At 42.4% G+C, this 21,156-nt stretch overlaps 1 protein-coding gene across 9 annotated transcripts in view; it reads right to left on the reverse strand.

Annotated features, from left to right (window-relative positions):
- SMARCA2 (SWI/SNF related, matrix associated, actin dependent regulator of chromatin, subfamily a, member 2) overlaps positions 1 to 21,156 on the reverse strand; it is a 185,945-nt gene that overhangs the window by 154,359 nt on the left and 10,430 nt on the right. For all 9 annotated transcript variants that reach the window (XM_060102248.1, XM_060102240.1, XM_060102244.1 and 6 more), the window contains 3 exons: positions 17,779 to 18,039; positions 12,360 to 12,489; positions 5,686 to 6,078 (listed from right to left, as the gene is read on the reverse strand). In XM_060102248.1, the coding sequence (XP_059958231.1) occupies positions 5,686 to 6,078; positions 12,360 to 12,489; positions 17,779 to 18,003 (748 nt within the window). In that variant the 5' untranslated portion in view covers positions 18,004 to 18,039. The remainder of the gene's footprint in view (positions 1 to 5,685; positions 6,079 to 12,359; positions 12,490 to 17,778; positions 18,040 to 21,156) is intronic.

Consider the following 21,156-nt stretch of genomic DNA (forward strand, 5'->3'; position numbering starts at 1 on the left):
TAAACATTAAATCTTAAGGTTGTTAAGCATTGGAATGAGATATGGAGAGACATTTTTTATTATATTTTCCCTCGAGGCCTTTAAAACAGGCTAGATATTTTTAATCTGGGTTGCTTGAGCCAAAAGAGAGGAGATAGAGATTTCTAACAATTACTTTAATTCTCTGTGATTCTATGAATTTCCTTAATAAGCTCAAGAAGCTGGGAGTTAAAAATATTTGAAGAATTTGTATGAGCATACCAAATAATAGATTTAATACACTGAAGCCCTTTAATAAAAAGAAAATCTGGGTCTTACTGATAAGATTAATATCATACTAATTACCCTAAATTCAGTTCTCAAAGCGTTTTTCCTCCTTTCAAAGTTTAAATAAGTCATCAATAAAAGCCATACCAGTGCAATAGTGTACACATTTCACTTACTCTGGGCATTTTCTTCTTTAGCATTATGGCTTGTAAATACTTATGCAGAAGTGTATGCCAACTCCTCAAGGTATATTCATGTCTTTTTTTTTTTTTTTTTTTTTTTTTTTGTGGTACGCGGGCCTCTCACTGTTGTGGCCTCTCCCGTTGCGGAGCACAGGCTCTGGATGCACAGGCCCAGCGGCCATGGCTCACGGGCCCAGCCGCTCCGCGGCACGTGGGATCTTCCCGGACCGGGGTGCGAACCCGTGTCCCCTGCATTGGCAGGCGGACTTTCAACCACTGCGCCACCAGGGAAGCCCTCAAGTCATTATTTTTAAAACCATACGATCAAAGGCACGTATCCAGAGCATGTCTGATATCCCTGGTTCCAAATCTAGCCATTTTCGGCCCATCACTGTGAACTAGATCTGATGCATACACATAGCTAGGCTTCTTTAATCCATTAATACAGAGACATCCTTATGTGGTTGAAGGACCCTTAAAATTGAGAAGCCAGAGAGACCCAAACGTGGACTTGGATATTCAAATCTCCAATTCCAAAAGGACTACAACTCCAAAAGATACAAAGTGCACCTTGTCTCTTTCCAAAATAACTTATAAGTTTCACCTCCGGGTTGTGTGAGCCTCAGCAAGTTACTTAGCCCCTGGTGCCTCAGTCTCCTCGTCAGTAGAGTGGGGATAGTAACAGTACAGTACTCACCTCACAGGGTGGTAGTGAGGATTCAGTGAGACAGTGTGGCTCTGTGCCCAACCCTCAGCTCTGGTCATTTTTACTGCCACCAAGGACACCAAGGTAAAGAAGCCTAGTTTAATCACTCAGCTTTTCAGAAAAGCTCCACAGCAAAAGAAAGGCTTTCAAGGAAATTTGGTGCTGTATTAGCCGGCAGATTTGGAAGTGCACTCTTCTAGAGCAAACTTCAAAATGTTTCCACAGTTTAATACAACTCAGCACAAACACTCAGATAAGTCGGTTTGCCATGTGCTTCCTGCTAATCCCCCATCAGTCACAAGCAAACTCCTTCCTAACTAAAAATTGCAAGTTCATTTACTGCCTGGGTCTATTTTATCCTCCCTCCAACAGATTATATAAAAACTTCTCTTTACAGAGGCTAGGGGACTGAATGCAGCTTGCTGCAATTAGACGTGCCCAGAACACAACTACCTAACCATGTGGTGTTCTGCCTGTCCTTCAGGGAGTTGAGTTGCCTGAATGGATTTTCTCTGTATCAACAGAAAGCATCTTGACAACAGACACTCATGGTCTGCAGAATGATAAGAACTCATGCCCTGATATCTTCAGATGGAGGACAAATTACATTCTTTAGCTTATCTCCTATTCCCTCGCCAATATAAACAAGTTAGGCTTAATTGTCAGAGGTACAAAATGTGTCTGTTTTCCCATCAGTCCTCACTTTAGAAGTCAAGGTAGGTATACGCCCTGACTCTCCTGAGGGGTGTCCCACTGCAGCTAAGTGTTGGGGGGAGGGATCTTTATTAGATGCCTGAATTTAAGAAACAGGTAAACAAACTTATTAAATTACCTAAGTCTCACATGTACAGAATTTCTGTACAGAGTTCCCACTTTACCTTCTGCACAGAAGGATGTTCATGCAAATAACAGTCTGTGCCTTAGACAAGGATTTAAATGGTTTCCAGAGGTTGAAAAAAATAAATGTAATAATGATGCTTAAATGAAGCATACGAAGAAATTTTAGATAACTAAAAAAAGGAGAGGGGGAAGTAGGAGAGGGACAAGCACTGAAAAAAATTAGCAATAAACCTCTCACTTTCTACCATGAAGGCTTCCCTACCCACTGCAAAAAAACCCCAAAACTTTTCGGTTCCTATTTTGAATTTTGCTTTAGTCTCTAAAAAGAAAAATGAATCAAAATTAAAAGAAAAACGCTGGGTTTGATTTGAGTGGAGCCCATAGCAGGCAAGGACCAGAGTTATTTATTTGTTCAGTGCACACTTCCGCCAGTCAAACTGTAATTCTCTGGTGGTGGCACTTTTGGTGAATGATAACTTTGGAGTAGGTTTGAGGAAGATCACCCCAGCCAAAAAGGTTCTCTTCACACATGAATGACACTGGCAAATGGGACAAAAGAAAAATGGAATCACAGCTACCACCAGAGAAGCTGACATACTTAAATTGATTTTTTCCTGAAATATTAGCAGAGGCATTTAGTTAAGAAAAGGAGGGTGATAAACAATTAATACAAGTAATACTAACTTAAAAAACCTTTTTTTTTGGGTCTTACTTGAACTTGTCCGAAATACCAATGCAAAAAAAAAAGTGTCTTTGTCAAGTAAGGTCATCATCTCCCTGTGAAATCTGAGATTTGGGGACAAGATCAGCAATGTAACCTCCCCCTCCCAGTGGCAGGAATGAGTCTGCTCTATTTGAAGAAAGTATCCTCTTTCCTCCTTTATCCATAGCCTCTTTGCCCACTCTGGCACTATCTGCCCAAATATTTTCATTTCTAATGAAGCCTGACTGCTAGAAATACAAAAGACAAGAGCAGTGAGTAACAAAAAACAAGTTCCCCCTAATGACAGGACCCTGGCGAGGGAAGATGTACACATTGGGTAAAAAAAAAAAAAAAAAAAAATGGAGCCCTCTTCTCTGGAAATGATCCAGAAAATGCACCCAGGATTGTGTTGGTTAGGATGTGAAGTATTGGTTATATACAAGTGTCCGGATAACTGAAAATCCATCCTTTAAGTTTTACTACGTCATCTGATCTCACTATGGTGACTTTGGCTGAAAGGGTTTCTCAAACGAATCACTTAGCTTGCTGCTTTCTTGAACAATACCCTGGAAACTTTTCCTATTGTGCGTAGGTCATTTTTTTTTTTTTTTTTTTTTTTGCTGTTCGCGGGCCTCTCACTGTTGTGGCCTCTCCCGCTGCGGAGCACAGGCTCCGGCCGCGCAGGCTCAGCGGCCATGGCTCACGGGCCCAGCCACTCCGCGGCATGCGGGATCCTCCCGGACCGGGGCACGAACCCGCGTCCCCTGCATCGGCAGGCGGACTCCCAACCACTGTGCCACCAGGGAAGCCCCGTAGGTCAGTTTTAAAAATAACAAGGCTTGCTGAGGTCCATGATGAGGGGATACCCCAGGACAAGCTGCGATGCATGGGGAAGTGTGCCTGTATGACACAGTCCCTCACAATTACCTTTTGGGAGGCACAGATTTCGCTCCTTCCACCTTAAACTACCAACAATCTGACTGTGACCATTCAGCCTCTACTGGGAACTCCTTTAGTTAATGCTCCTCATATACTGAGATGCAGGATATCAAGGTCACCAATGTTGCTGACACCGTGTCTAGAGTATGAAGAAAAAGGCTCTCTGGGAGGAGCAGAGATCCTTTTCCTTCCTATGCACAGGAGTGAAATGCCCGCACTTGGTACACAGAGCTTGGGAAAGAGCCTTTCCCTTGTCATGAGCCTACTGGTCATGAAGGAGCCAGGATGGGGAAGGGGGTAAGGCCATGGGCTCTCCAGTCAGACTGCAGGCGTTGAATCCTGACTCACCATACCCCAGATGGGCCACACGTGCCAGGTACTTATTACTGAGCGTGGAGTACAAGGTAAGCTAGCAGGCACTCAGTAAGCACAAGCTACACACGTGCGTAGACATACATACATTTTTGCTTCTCTCTGGCTGCATTCCTGAGAGCTAGTTTTTGCAGTTTTAAAGCCTCTGAACACACTTGAGTGTTCAAACTACCATTTCATGCATGGTTTTCCTGTACAACATTTTCCATCTCTGATTTTGGGTCCCATGGGATCCTCCACCTACCAGAGCACTGTGGTTAACACACCGAAACCTAGAGATGCTGCGATACTTTCTTGCTCTTTAAAAAACCATGCCTAAGGCTCCACCTACAATTAACAAGATGAGTTTATCCTTCTAGTAGGCAACTCCTAAGAGTTTCCTCTACCAGAAAAGAAACATTTACAAACTCAGAAGGTAGAATAATAATAATAAAAAAATAATCTGAACTCCTTCCCTTTGTCTAAGTCCCAAAACCTAAGAAGAAGACCAATATCCCAAACTAGTTGCAATGATCAGCTGTCAGGGCCTGCCCAAATGAGAGGGAACCATTCACAGGAAAGGGTGTCAATGACAAGGAAGCACCCTGGAATTCAAATTCCCTAAGATTCAAATTCTCTGGAATGCAAAGCTGTTGTAGAATAGAACCATAAACTCTGTGCTTATCTAGTTGCTAACCAAAACCTTCCCAGAGAAAACAACATTCATGGAAGATCATCCTAGAGCCCCTTGGAGCTCTGAATTCTATCAGTGGGATCAAGCCAGACCACCAGAAGGTCGTACAAAGGACTACCTCATCTCAACCCATTATATAATGTCATAGCTTCAGATCTGATGCCAGGGCACATGGGAAATAGGCCATGTGGATTCTGTTACTCTCTTTGTTATGAACAAATGTTACCACTGCCTCTACCATGCAGTGCCCCTTACAATAATAATAACAATAATTTAAAAAAGAGTTCCCACCTGGGAAAGCTACTTTATACTCTCATGCTAGAAAAGATTCTGTGTCCACTGAGAAACTGGTAAGCAACTTCCTTCCGAGTGGTGAATATCAGGCACCTGACCCTGTCTCCTTTCCTGACTGCCAGGAAACTCGAGTCACCTTGGAAGCTCAAATGCAGCAGCCATGAGAGCTCCTGTAGGCCCCCACACTGCCAACCTCCCTAACCTTGATTTCTACTTCCCTTTGTCTCTGATTTTCTACTTGGTAATTCCTTTACCGCAGGGATGCTTCTTTGGAAGCCTCCCCAGATGCTTTTCACAAAAAGGGATAGGCGTAAATAAATAAATAAATAGACAGACACGAAATAGCCCAAGGAGAGCAGATTCGAGACGTGCGTGTTGGCAACGGAACGCACGGGGTGTAGGGGTTCCTAACCCGGGGTGTGTGTAGACGGGCTTCCAACAAACCTCGCACCGCTTGAAAGAGAACGCGAAATCACGGGGCTTTTTGCTTACAGCCACAGCTTGTGCCAGAGTCTGCAAAGTTCAAGAAGCACTGCTCTAGGACGTAGGCAGAGGAGACCAAGAAGCGTGGCCAACTAAGTGAAGCAGAGACAAGGGAGCCAGGGAGGTGCAACAGAAGGCTACGTCAGCCCTGGGCTGCTACCACCAGCCTAGCACTTCTGTGCAGTTGGCAGTCCTTCTCTTCCGAGTTGGACCCGCACGTTATTCATTTGGTCACCTATGAACCTACCAGATGGCCTGCTGTAGTTGACAAGGGCCTGCTGCTGCGGCGGTGGTTGCAGCTGCGGCTGTGGTGGCGGCTGGGGCTGAGGCACCGCCTGCTGCTGTTGCTGCACGCCCGGCAACGTCCTTTTCCCCTGGACCGCGAGCTGCAGCGTTTCCGGGAGGGGCTGGCCCCGGGCCAGCATTTTGTAAGCTAAAATCTGAGCTCGCAGCTGATGCAGCTGGACGGGACTGAAAGGCGAGGGCCCCCTGTTGGGCTGGCTCATCGCCTGCGGGTCGCCTGGGATGAGGGTCCCTGGCTGGCTTGGTGGCATCTGCGGTGCGGTTGGGCCACTTCCCGATATAGGGCTGGAGACGTGCTCGGGGGCTCCCAGCGGAGACGGGTGCGGCGACATGTAGCCTGGAATGAAACACAAGAGGAGGGGTCACAGGCTGCCCCCCGCGACCCTGAAGGAGAAGCATTCCCGAACGTTTTGATAATTTTCTAGAACAGCACTGATGGACAGACATCAAAAGCATAGGTAACTTAATAATTATGGGCTTTTATGTAACTTAAACTTATATATATCAAATGTATATATAATTTAAAGAAACAGGCAAAAGTAATTTTAATAATATATCATTTAAATCGACATACCCTAAATATTATCATTTCAAAGTATAACAATTATTAAAGAGAGATTTTACGTTCTTTTCTTCCTATTCAGTTACGACGCTGTCTCCACTGGGACTAACCACATCTCAAGTGATGGACAGCCATATGTGTCCTAGAAAGTAAACTGGTAGTGGCTGTTGTACACCTAAAGGAAGGGCACCAGGGGACAGTATTATACGTTAAAAGTAGTCCGACCTGCAGAACAGAACCTGAAGGTGTCTGCTCTGTCGTAGTGGGGAATGAGTCTCTCATGGGGATATTACCTGGTTTATTATAATGCACTTTATGAATAATTTGCCATGGTTGAGGGCCTCCACTGTTGTAGGCACTAAGCAAGGCATTGTACATACTATTTTAGCTGAGTTCTCCCTGGAAACAGAGACTGATGGAAGGATTGAGTGGAGCTGATTTATCTGGAAGGCACAAGGGCACTGGCAGGGTTGTGGAAAGGTGCTACGTGGAAGGGATGGTAGCCAGTAATGGGTGCATGATTAAGCCAGTTGCTGTAGTGGGTACCTGAAGATTAATCTCATGCACAAGTTCTGGGATAAAAGGCACATAACTAAAATTATGCCTCCAAATTATCCCAGGGAAGGAGCTGGGGTATTTACACTCCATCACTGGTCATTGGTTATGACTCTGGGGATCATTAGTCCCCGGGGACTTTGCCATGTGTGAGTAAGGTGGACTCAAGTAGACTGAAGGTGAGATGGTAGCCTGGCCAGTGGATATAAGGCTGGTGGGAGCACAGAAATGGTAAGAAGAATCAGAGGGAAGTGAGTGGAGTATACATGTTTCCTATAGTCCTCACCACATCCCCAGAAGATAGGTACTGTCACCTCATTTTTTATTTTTATTTTTTATTTTTTATTTTTATTTTTTTTTTCTTTTTGCGGTATGCGGGCCTCTCACTGTTGTGGCCTCTCCCGTTGCGGAGCACAGGCTCCGGATGCGCAGGCCCAGCGGCCATGGCTCACGGGCCCAGCCGCTCCGCGGCATATGGGATCCTCCCAGACCGGGGCACGAACCCGTATCCCCTGCATCGGCAGGCGGACTCTTAACCACTGCGCCACCAGGGAGGCCCTGTCACCTCATTTTTTAAAGTGAGGAAAGGGAGTCTCAAGCGAGTTAGCGAGTTACCCCAGGTCACACAATCAGATCTTGGTAGCTCCAAGATTCAAACCAAGGTTTGTTTGATCCCAAGGCGTATGCTCTTTCCATGGTCTAATATTAATTTGGTTTTATAAAAATAAATTAAAGGCTTGAACATTTCAAAAATCTTCTAGAACCATTTACAATACAATATAAAAATGAGAGTAATCTGCTTCGGTTACAAGAGATCTAAATGGGAAATTTAAGAATACTTTACTTAAGAAAGAAAAGTCAAAATGCACAAAAATTTCAAGGAACTTATTTCAAGAGATGAACTGTACAGCCTGGACAAAGAATCCCTAGAAAAACACACGACTGAGCATTGCTGAAGTTCAATCCAAGAGAGGACAGAGTGGCCTACTGTAATCCAAAAGGTTATCTTCAATTCAAACTGAGTGCTAATTCATCAACTCAAAGGTGTCCTAAGACCCAAGTAAAATATTAAAGGTCTTTGCCTTTAATAAATGCACCTGCATCACACTTATTTCAAAGGTCATCACATAGGAGTTTATTAGGCATCTGCTGTGTGTTTGAACCCTTGTCAAATGTGAGCCAAGACAGCTCTATGCATCTATGTGGAATCACAGCGGCCCGGGAATATCTGACCCACATTGCCTGGGGACTCATCATCATCATCCACGAGACTAGAGAAAATAAAGGATACAGTTACTTTTACCTCAAATTGCCATTTGGAGAGGAAAACAAATTTAGCCTGATCCTCTAAGACAAGAGTAGGTTTTGTTCTATCAACTGGTGAGTTGTAGAACTCCATTCAGAGTAATCCTGCCCTGAAGAGGAATGGAAAAACTGCTAACTCATTCCCCAAATCCCTACTCTATAAGGGAGCACAAAAATCACGCAGCCATTAGGATTCTAGTTGGTCATAAAAGTTAGCCAAGAAAAATGCCCCTGAAATCAGCCTGCAAGACAAGCAGAAATTTAAATCCCAGGATGTTGTTATTTATAACAATAAACATTTAGAGAATAGCGATAACATACACTTAACTTCCTCATTAACATTCTTCCTTCTTAATGAGGCTAACATTCACCTCCTATTTGTAATGCTGGTGCAAAATGGTAGTTTGTTCATTAGGAAAGCACCTTCCTAACACCTTTTTGACCAACCCTGCATCTACCACTGGAGGAAAAACTTCCTACTACAGTTACTGACATTTTCATGGTAGAAGGGATACAACCAGGTGTTAAAATGGGTCATGTCTCCTGCCTTCTGGTCCATCCTCCTTCCTGAGGGCATCATCAATTATAGTTTACCCATGATAAATCACAGGATGCCTAATACAACAGACCAGAACATTAGAAGATCCAATCTAAATGCAACTGTGTAACGCTGTTCATCAAATCGCTCTTTTCAGCTATGAACTCCTGGCAAGGCAAAGTTACGAAGATGAGACAGTTACATTAAGTAAAATAGTTCATTTTACCTCACATTTGCTAAGAAACTAAGAGTGGAATAAAAACCATTTTCCAGAATTAATCAATACAACAAAATTCTCCCTCAAATGTGGAAAGAAGAAGAAACTGGGGGTGGGAAAATTTGTTGCCTAGAATTTATAGGGGATGTTAATAGAATCATTCTATCACAGTATGACATTAAAAATGTGACAGTGTTTCAGCTAAAGAGAGAGAGATTTCTTTTTTTTAATGACATGACTTGCATTCCATACAACTTCAGGAAAATCAGAATCTAAATGATACAACATAACGTATTTTCATAATTATCTTTAGTTGAGATAACAGTGAAGAAATTGCCTGAGAGTGAAATACCTTTGTCTGTAGGATGACTGCGTTGATGCAGAATCTGCTCTTTTTGGAAATCTGGTTTGATTTGCTCATTTAAAAAAAAAGTAGTCAAAAACTGGCAGTTTTCCTTCCCTCATCTTCAAGGGCCATTATCTCCCTAGTTTCACCTTGCCTCAGAGAGAGGCAATCACCTCTCTCCTTTTAATAAACTTGAATTTTTAAGTGCCAATTTTATATGAATTTTCTCTTCACACACACACATACAAACATTAAATATTATATACTTGCTTTTAAAGGCTTTTTCTAGCCAATGGACTAAAAATAAACAACGTTATCATTGGGACCATAAGGTACACAATTCAGTATTTATTGAAGGAAATGATTTTGCTTCTCAACCAATACCTTAAAATAACCTAATATGTTGCTAGGTAGTTAAAGCTGGCAGTTTTCCGATCAATACCACACCTCTCTGTACCTGTGTGTTTATAAATAGTTTCCTACGATGGGGTTTTTAAAGATATATGCTATTATGGAGTCTGAATTCTTTTTACATAATTATATAGAATAAGACTGCATTATACCAATACTACTTTATTCAAAGACATATTTTAAATAACTAATTCCCCAGCTTACAAGGCACTTTACTATTATAGCGAAAAATATTCCGTGCTAGTTCTGATTCCATTTAACTTAATGAAGACTTCTGCATTCCAAAGTAACTATAACTTACAGAAATTATATAAAAATTAAGATCTATTAAAAAGCATTGACTTTTGAATACATAAATTCACTTCTCTACCTACTTGAACAAAATTTACTAAGTTTCCAATTATGTGCTAGACATTGTGCCAAGTATTGGAGATTCCAGGAAAAATCATCATTCTAGAAGTTGAAGAAAGGAACTGAGCTATGAAAGAAATTTTAAGATACGTAAAAGTAAAAATGCTCACTTATGATTCACGCATTTCAAGTGTTTTTCTTTGGAGTCTTCCTAGGGCCCCACTACTAGAGGTACTGCAAAGCCGGGAGCAGACAGAGACACCTCTAGCTCTGAGAATCACTGAATATAACTCATCTATACCTCCCAGGTATTAGATCTACATTAGCTCTATGAACACACCTGGCTCTTTAGAATTTAAATGACAGGTGGGCTGCCCTGGTGGCGCAGTGGTTGAGAGTCCGCCTGCCGATGCACGGGACACGGGTTCATGCCCCGACCCGGGAAGATCCCACATGCCGCAGAGTGGCTGGGCCCGTGAGCCATGGCCGCTGAGCCTGCGCGTCCGGAGCCTGTGCTCCGCAATGGGAGAGGCCACAACAGTGAGAGGCCCGCGTACCGCAAGAAAAAAAGAAAAAAAAAACAAAACTGTCCGAATATTAGTAAAGATGCACTCCTATGCCTCCATGACCTGCTTTTATATAAATATATATATATATGTATTTAAAAGCAAATACATTTCTCTAAACCCTCACAGTCAAAAATCTTCCCTTGGGTTGATGGATGTCTGATCATGGATGGAGAAAAAAACTCACATACATTAAATTACAAAAAAGTATATACAACAACACATAAAGCATAAACTTGGAATTAAAATATCAACACATTAATTAGTGCTGGACTAATCATGCCCTTGGCATGTTGAAATGTCCATATAATGATTCTGAAAAGAGGTTATATTGCATCCAAAAGACTTCGAGGTATCTTTATTAATTAATTAATTAATTAATTAATTAATTTGGCTGCATTGGGTCTCCGTTGCTGCTCGCGGGCTTTGTCTAGTTGTGGCGAGCAGGAGCTACCCTTCATTGCGGTACACAGGCTTCTCATTGCAGTGGCTTCTCTTGGTGCGGAGCACGGGCTCATGGCGTGTGGGCTCATTAGTCGTGGCTCGCGGGCTCAGTAGTTGTGGCTCACGGGCTCAGTAGTTGTGGCTCACGGGCTTAGTTGCTCTGTGGCATGTGGGATCCTCTAGGACCAGAGCTCGAACCCGTGTCCCCTGCATTGGCCAGGCGTATTCTTAACCACTGCACTACCAGGGAAGCCCCTGAGATATCTTTAATATGCCTTCAATAATGAGGAGAAAAGGCACCCAGGAGAAGAGAAATCTACCATATATCGATTTGGCCATTATTGTGGGTTGAACTGTGTCCTCTACAAAGAAATGTTGAAACCCTAACCCCTGGTACCTGTGAATGTGACCTTATTTGGAAACAGGATCTTTGCAGATGTAATCAAGTGAAGATGAGGTCACACTGGATTAGGGTAGACTCTAATCCAATGACTGATGTCCTTATAGGAAGAGGGAACTCTGGACAGACACACAGGCAAAATGTCATGTGGAGAGCAAGACAGAGATTGGAATGACAGATCTACAAGCCAAGGAATGTCAAATATTGCTGGCAACCACCAGAAGCTAGAAAGAGGCAAAGAAGGATTCTTCCTTAAAAACTTCAGAGAGACCACAGCCCTGCTAATACCTTGATTTCAGACTTCTGGCCGCCGGAACTTTGAGAGAATACATTTCTATTGTTTTAAGCTACCCAGCTTGTGGTAATTTGTTACGGCAGCCCTAAGAGACTAAGAGAGACAACCACCAGCAATGACAGGTTATTCCACGGCCAGAAAAAGCCACCTTACAAAGTAGGAGTGTACAATTCAAGGGACACGGGTGGCTCATCTTACCTTCACATCTATGCTGTTGTTAGGAGGCAGACCTGGAGTCTCCTTCTGGCCCTGTCACTTACCGGATGTGCAAACTTAAGAAAACAAAGTAAATTCTCTGAGCTTTAGCCTCTCCATCTATAAAACTGGGGTAATATAATTTATCTCACAAGATCAGGGTAAAGATTCTGCATGGAGTACACAAAGCACTTTGCAGAGTGCTTGGACACATGGTGGCCAGTAAAACTACTAGGATTTTGCAAAGAGAATTGCCCACATCAACCATAAAGTTACGCTGGTGGGGATAAGGGGAGATTTCTACAGGGAAAAGAAGCCAGCTGGATTCCACCCTCCTTCAACATGTCCTCTGGAAGTCATAATTAAAATAACCAATAGGAAAGATGAAAGACTGTGGTATAGAGCCAAAATCAGGTATGTAGCAGACACAAACCTTGGCTGTGTTGGTCCATCGGACTCTGGGGAGGGCCCATTCCTGGGTGAGGCGGTCGCATCGCGGTGCCCTTCATGGATCCACAATGGATATCTTCCACAACCCCCTTGTCGTGCATACCATCAATGGGCTGAAACATTTACAGAATATCAGTCAGATGTCTCTTTAAGGCACAATATTTCTATCCGGTGTTTTAAGACCCCTTCCTAAAAAGTCTTCAACATTGTGGCGCAATCATCTATTACCCATATGATAGTCATATATTTTGACATTTATTTTACATATATTACTATTTACATAGATTTCATAGATGGGACAAAAAATAAAATAAAAAAGACTACACCAATAGGATCAGCAAAACTACCTGTGAAGTCAAAAGTTAAGGCTTTAACCCCGAATAGCCAAAGCAATCTTGAGAACGAAAAATGGAGCTGGAGGAATCAGGCTCCCTGACTTCAGACTATACTACAAAGCTACAGTAATCAAGACAGTATGGTACTGGCACAAAAACAGAAAGATAGATCAATGGAACAGGATAGAAAGCCCAGAGATAAACCCACGGACATATGGTCACCTTATCTTTGATAAAGGAGGCAGGAATGTACAGTGGAGAAAGGACAGTCTCTTCAATAAGTGGTGCTGGGAAAACTGGACAGGGACATGTAAAAGTATGAGATTAGATCACTCCCTAACACCATACACAAAAATTAGCTCAAAATGGATTAAAGACCTAAATGTAAGGCCAGACACTATCAAACTCCTAGAGGAAAACATAGGCAGAACACTCTATGACATAAATCACAGCAAGATCCTTTTTGACCCACCTCCTAGAGAAATGGAAATAAAGACAAAAATAAACACATGGGACCTAATGAAACTTCAAAGCTTTTGCACAGCAAAGGAAACCATAAACAAGACCAAAAGACAACCCTCAGAATGGGAGAAAATATTTGCAAATGAAGCAACTGACAAAGGATTAATCTCCAAAATTTATAAGCAGCTCATGCAGCTCAATAGCAACAAAACAAACAACCCAATCCAAAAATGGGCAGAAGACCTAAATAGACATTTCTCCACAGAAGATATACAGACAGCCAACAAACACATGAAAGGATGCTCAACATCTTTACTCATTAGAGAAATGCAAATCAAAACTACAATGAGATATCATCTCACACCAGTCAGAATGGCCATCATCAAAAAATCTAGAAACAATAAATGCTGGAGAGGGTGTGGAAAAAAGGGAACACTCTTGCACTGCTGGTGGGAATGTGAATTGGTACAGCCACTATGGAGAACAGTATGGAGGTTCCTTAAAAAACTACAAATAGAACTACCATATGACCCAGCAATCCCACTACTGGGCATATACCCTGAGAAAACCATAATTCAAAAAGAGACATGTACCAAAATGTTCATAGCAGCCCTATTTACAATAGCCCGGAGATGGAAACAACCTAAGTGTCCATCATCGGATGAATGGATAAAGAAGATGTGGCACATATATACAATGGAATATTACTCAGCCATAAAAAGAAATGAAATTGAGCTATTTGTAATGAGGTGGATGGACCTAGAGTCTGTCATACAGAGTGAAGTAAGTCAGAAAAAGAAAGACAAATACTGTATGCTGACACATATATATGGAATTTAAAAAAAAATGTCATCAAGAACATAGGGGTAAGACAGGAATAAAGACACAGACCTACTAGAGCATGGACTTGAGGATATGGGGAGGGGGAAGGGTAAGCTGTGACAAAGTGAAAGAGCGGCATGGACATATATACACTACCAAACGTAAGGTAGATAGCTAGTGGGAAGCAGCCGCATAGCACAGGGAGATCAGCTCGGTTCTTTGTGACCGCCTGGAGGGGTGGGATAGGGAGGGTGGGAGGGAGACGCAAAAGGGAGGGGATATGGGAACATATGTATATGTATAACTGATTAAATTTGTAAAATAAATAAAAAAAAAAAAAATTAAAAAAAAAAAAAAAAAAAAAAAAAAAAAGTTAAGGCTTTAAACAGTTGAAATTTTTTTGGTCATGCCAAAACCTGCAAATAAAAATGAAGTTCTGTTCACAAGGTAGACAAATAGAAACTATTCTTCCATACCCTCTTACGTAAGTCCTGAAACCTGCCGTAGGTTGAAGCTAGTCCAAAGTCTGAATGAAGGAAGGAAGACTCTTTGAAACGTCTGTGATGATCTATTTTTTGGTAACTTTTTTTCATCAGAGGGGAAGGAACCATGGAAAGTTTAAAAGTTGAAATCAGAAAGTTCCAAGGCAGTTGGGAAAAGAGGGACAGACAGGGTACAGCGGTGAATGGGGGTAAATACTGAACGGGAAAGAGGGTGAAACAGATGAAGCTATACTACAGAGGGAGGAAGACAGAAAAAGGTTAAAGGCAGAGTTTGGAAAAAAATAAAGAACACAGGGGCTGGAAACAGGACTTGAGGCCTTGTACACAACAGACACACAATAAATAGCCATTGAATTGACGCTAATCCAATCCAGAATTGGGCAATGGAGCATGTGTTTGAGAAAGGAAAAGTCTATTCCTCCCCAAACTGGAATAGCAATTTTCAAAGCAGCCTGAAAGGAATATTTCCAGGAGTTTATAGAAACCAAATGACTTCAAGCAAGAAAGTATGAGTGTTTGCAGTTTTGGAGAAAGGAAAGTTAATTTCTGCAGAGTCAAAAGCATGCACTTGAAAAGAGGAGAAATTTACCATAAAGAGGATGTTCAGAAGAAAAATGGGAAGAATGTGGTATAAAGAGTGTCTCTGAGTCTGTTAAATAGTAATAATAGAGAGGAAATCAAAGCAACACAGCAGATGTATTTAGGCCACTTGTTTATTTATTTCCAGTAATGTTGAAAAGCAAAAAGCTGAAGCTCAGAGGGAGACGGAGGAGAAAGACAAGGAATAAAGCTGCCTATAAAAAGATTCTCAGAAAGTGAAGGCATCTGGTCAGCAGGTGTGAACTCCAGGCACTTCACCATGTCCTCACCCAGGGAATTATCTGAGGGACTGCAGGCTGAGGAAAAGCAGGATGAGAAAATGCAAAACTTGCAGAATGAGAGCAAAACAAAACAAAAAAGAGCATTGATGGGGGCAGAGAAGAGGAGAAAATGTGACAGAGATGCTAGATAATGAAACAGAAGGGATCAGAAGATATACACTTATACATAAAAACAACCCAGGGCAAAAACATAACATTAAGCCAATACACTCATGCATACCTTTAACTTTTAAATGCTTAAGTAATAATAGAGGTGAGCTAAATATTTTCCTTCAAATCTTTCATTTTGGACGTGAAACATCCTTAAACCCTTCTGAAATTATTTAACCCGCTTGGACTAAGGTTAACAAGTGACAGATCTGGTCTATAATATACTTCCCAAATTAAAATGAACACAAGATGATTTAGTGACTTCGATATGTCTATATGTTCAATATGTCTCCTAAAGAATGTGATATGGAACACAAGCAACTTTATTTCTTTACATACCTGACAAGCTAAAAATGTGCTTAAAAGAAATCAGAAAAGCAGGGAGAGAACTTGGGGATATTATAGGGCTATCCATGATATGTTGTTAAATGAAAAAGATGTTGTTTCAGAGTAATTAACAGTGATGATATGATGCTATTATGGTAAAAGGAAAAAATTTTAAATCATACCTGAATATGCATACCTGTGCTTAGATGGTATTTTTACTGAAGATGGAGAAAAGTAAGGTGTAAAAAGCATATATAATAAGCTGTTACCGGGGGTGAACCACTTCTTTTATTTATGTCAATATGGTTTTACTTTTCAAAATAAGCATATATTAATTTTCTGATTTGAAAATCATCAAATAATATAACTTGCAAAACATGAATCTTCCCTTCTGGGCTGCAATGCCTTACCTTAAAACTGACCTCCAGGGACTTCCCTGGTGGTGCAGTGGTTAAGAATCCGCCTGCCAATGCAGGGGACACAGTTCGAGCCCTGGTCTGGGAAGATCCCACATGCCGCGGAGCAACTAAGCCCGTGCGCTACAACTACTGAGCCTGTGCCTAGAGCCCGCGAGCCACAGCTACTGAGCCCATGTGCCACAGCTACTGAAGCCCACGCACCTAGAGTCCGTGCTCCACAACAAGAGAAGCCGCTGCAACGAGAAGCCCGTGCATCGCAACGAAGAGTAGCCCCTGCTCACCGCAACCAGAGAAAGCCCGTGTGCAGCAACGAAGACCCAATGCAGCCAAAAATTAAAAAAAACAAAAACAAAAACAACCAAACTGACCTCCAGTCTTACACAATTAAAGGGAAGACTTGCTCTTTTCTGCAGTAACCTTTCCGTTTCAAACCAGTATCTCCCACAGCTTGCCTGCTTAACATCAGGAGGCATCTCCACCACCCTGTCCACCTGTGATGTCACCCGGAAAAGATGTAAAACCTCTACACATCTCTTCAGGCCTGACCTTCAGGTAATACACAATGGTCCCATAGATTTTCTTTGGCTACCGCTACCTCTCAAAGCACATTGTCACAGAGGATCTTGTTTGCTTTCTCAAAAGGCCATTCTCTCTTCTTTGCATCTCCTGCAAAGGCATAATGCCCACGTCATACTGTTATGCTTATCCCAACAGCAACAACCCGAATCTCATAAATGGAAGATTATTATAACCTTCGTCCAGAAACAAACAACTGGCCATGAGCTCTGCAAAATCAGAGCCCTCTTCCAAAACCAGAATAAAGCCACTTTACAGACAGAGAGCAAAGTGCATTTTTAGGAATTCCCTAAAAACTACTTTATTCCAATCAAACCTTTTTTGAAAAAATCCTTTAGGAAAGGACTCATTTTCCTTTTACTCTTTGGGACCTACGGGATCTTTTTAGGGAAGAATAATTTTCAATACGTTCATTCATGGATGATATACGGTACTTAACATACATAGTTGGAAAAAAAGCAAGACTTATTCACTAATATACTTATTTGCCAAGCCAAAATACCTGCAACCCACAATTCATAGGATCTGTCAGAACTGCATATTGTAGGACTTCCCTGGTGGTCCAGTGGTTAAGACACCATGCTTCCAATAATGCAGAGGGCATGGGTTTGATCTCTGGTCAGGGAAGCTCCACATGCCACATGGCGTGGCTCAAAAATAAAAATAAAAAAAGAGAGAGAGGGAGAGAGAGCTGCATATTGTAGCTAACACTTTTTAAAAAGCCAAGATCAGATCTTCCTGACTGGTGCAACATCTGTAACAATAAAAGAGCCTTAGAATGTATGTTTTCAATAATGTACAAGATAAGAGAAAGACCTAGCTTGATTCTCTTGTAAACAATAGTAGAAAAAAGAGAGGGGGGTTATCAGTGATTACTAGCCATCCGTGACTCAGAAGACAAGACTGGATGGGAGAATGAACTCTTACCTTATGCATTTGATGCATGCCTTCCTGCGGGAAGTCAGCAGACCCCATCGACGGCATAGGGTGTGAGACACTTGGAGGCCCAGGACTTGGCCCCATCATACTGTGGACGGAACCTGGGGATGGTCCAGGTCCTGGACTGGGCCCAAGAATTGGTCCAGGAGAGGGTCCCGGCCCTGGCGAAGGCCCTGGGTGGGGCATCGCACCAGGGTCTGTGGGTGTGGACATCTACTTCTCCTGACTCTGCCAGTCAGTACAGTGATACTGAGTTGGAAAGAAGAGAAAGGAATGTTTTAAACATGATGTTAAGATCAGAATAAAACAGTTGTTAGTATTAGATGGTGCCATTTCTGTAACAAACATCAAACAGAACTGCCCTGTCTAGCCCGGATGTTTGAGAGAGTGTGATATATATCCATCTGCCCTAGTCTTTATGAAGACCACTTATTTAAAATGATTCCCCGGAAAGATATAAATCATCTGAGATCCAAAAAAAGGCTCACTGGAGAAACTCAAATTTAAGACATAAGGAGAATTCTAAACAAGCTTAAAATTTATTACTGAAGTCAACAGATGCTCTCCATTACTTGGGCACCTTACAAGTTGTTAACCCCACAAAGCCATTAAAATATAAACCTCCTAAAGAAATACCCAACCAAGACCCATTTGCATAAGTCAATCAGCATTCAAACTTCACAGAATTCTAGAGAGTTAAAAGGGGGAGAAAGTACAATTTCATAAATTGAGGATGAAAGGGAATTGCCAATCACGGGAAAAGAAGAGGTTAATGGCAGTCAGACAAATATGGGTTCACACAGCCGCATATGCAATGACGCACAGAGACTAAAATGCGATGGTACGTGTAAAGCCATAGCTCTGTGCCTGGCACAACAAGCAGCCTCTCTTACGGAGCATTACTCCCTGGCCCCGCCACCTCCACTCCAGCAGAAACGAACAGAAGGGCAGGTTAAGATGTGGTCCTACCGCCAGGCAATTAATTAAAGACCACGTGGACAGTGGAGGGCAGGGATTCATCCCAGGCCTCTCTGGGGTCCAAGACTCACAAGAGACATCCACCATGGCTCCTGGATCGGGGCCCACCAGAGACGTGGTATGAAAATTCCGGTTCTCCAGCAAAGCGGTATTCCATCACCCATGTGCCAAGACTTCTTGGCAACCCCACCGGGGAACTGCCTCATGGGGTGGGTACGAATGAATCTTGGATATCAACCAAAATGAGTAAATAAGCTGTTTTCTGAATTTTGATGGAGATGAATGATCCCAGAGTAGTCATGGTGATATATTATGTCATCTGGGGGCACACACCTGTACACACAAAACCTCTTCTGATGCCGATCTCACAGAATCCTAAGTGGACCTGCTTACCCACTGATTAGTGGCAGGGAAGAAATTAGACCCTAGGGGCCCGGTCACCCACAGCAGGGCTCTTTCCATAGTGAAATGAGAGGTTAGAGGGAAAATTAAATGAAAAAACCAAAAAACCCACGTTACTTCCATTCTTAGGTAACTACCGTCACCTCTCGAGGAATCTCTAGAATGTGAGGGCCATGAGGGTGAGGTCTTGCTCTTCTTCGCTCCTGTATCCCCAGCACCTCCAACCAGCATGGAGTAAGTGCTCAGAAAAGATCTGAATGAAGTGTAGACAAAGTTGCAAGGGCAAACTATTAATAGAGTCAATTATTAAAAAATAAAAAAATTAAGAGAGCAATCAGGATTTGAGGTATGTTCAAACAAAGAAATCTGAAAAGTGGAGGCAAGAATTTGGCCAGTCTGAAAAATGAATTAGGGCTAAAACAGGAAGGGATGAAAGGCTGCTTTGGAATGATTAGAAGCAAGGGATCACTCAAACTGCTTTGCTGATACAAGATGGAACTAAGAGAACACAGTTCAAGTGATTTCTAAAACAACAGGGAAGCTTGGACAGTAAGTTATAGCCTGAATTCACTAGAGGGCCAAATGTTATTATTTATTCTTTGTGATTAACAAAGCAGGCGGAAGTAACCTTTTCTTTTTTTTTTTTTTTTTTGCATTCCACCCCCTCACATATACACACACCCACCCATGTTCAGTCAGCATTTTAAATTTAGGACGCTGACGTCAATTCAGGGGTACTACAAGTTAAAATGTTCTTTCATGTATATCAGCAAACTAATAAACCCCTTTATTTTTTAGTGAATAAAAGGAAATTGCTTACTTCCTGTTATGATTTACCTTGAAATTGGCTTCAATGGCTATGATGGCAAGATACCACAAGTTTGAACAATGAAGATACAAATGCTCAGTCTGCCTGGTAGTCCTACTTTTCATGTTTTATATTTTAATATCTATTATCCCAAAATACCAACGACTTTCTGTGCATATAATGACTTTCATCTGGGAGTCTCGTAGAATGTTGTAATTAATTGTATGCAGTCCCACAGAAACGCTCATCGTTTTTTCTTATAGGAAACTACTAAAAACTTCTTAGGGGGAAAACATATGAGACAGGAAATGGAAGAATATGGCCATAAAGAGGAATGTTAATATAGGAATGTGTTATATAGGAAACTTTTTCGAACGAAGAGACCCTTTAGGAGCATGCACTTAATGAATGTGTCCGTGAAACAGCAGAGATGAACAAACAAGAAGCCAGCTCAGAGAAACAGCACAGTTTAACAAAGGAGCAAACTTGCCCCATCCCGCACAGCTAAGGGATCTGGACTACCGCACAACTTGAATGGGACCCTCTGGCTTCTGACTGGGAGCCCAGAGACTTTGGGTTCTACCCACCTCAAGGCTGCCACCAACCCCGGGGTTCCCGGGCAAAGCGTGTTTTTTTTTCTGGGGTTTCTCAGCTTCCTCTGGGCTTGGAATCGAAGCATCTCAAGGCTCCCTGCCTCTGCCTATCCAGGACTTGCAGCATCTCCCGATTCCTCCAACCTAATGTGTGGGCGTGCTCATCAGTGAACCTCCAGGGCAGGACCCGGGCTGTCCCAGGATTCACGCCACGGCACCATCACCCAAGCGTATCAAAGAGGAGCACCTCTCGGAGACGAGGCCACAGTCCTGGCCTCCCATTCCTTCCTCTTCATTTCTGGTGGCAACTTCACGGTGCAGCTCCAAGACACAATTAAACTTTCCCACAGCGTAAAGCAGTTCAGGGGTGTAAATTACAAAGAGGTGCGAGTCTCAAGCAGAGGTGCAGGTCATTATTAAGTCCCTGTGGTTAAGGGTGAAAGTCCAGTATTGGCCAACTCAGCTTCCCCTCACCCACCCTCCTGGTCTCCCTAGGAATCCAAACCCCTTTCTTTTTTTCTTCCAGGCACCAATTAAGTGATACAGATGGGGTGGGGACAGTGGGGACAGGCACAGGGCGGATGG

Source organism: Mesoplodon densirostris, chromosome 6 (genome assembly GCF_025265405.1).
Source record: "Mesoplodon densirostris isolate mMesDen1 chromosome 6, mMesDen1 primary haplotype, whole genome shotgun sequence".
NCBI lineage: Eukaryota > Metazoa > Chordata > Mammalia > Artiodactyla > Ziphiidae > Mesoplodon > Mesoplodon densirostris.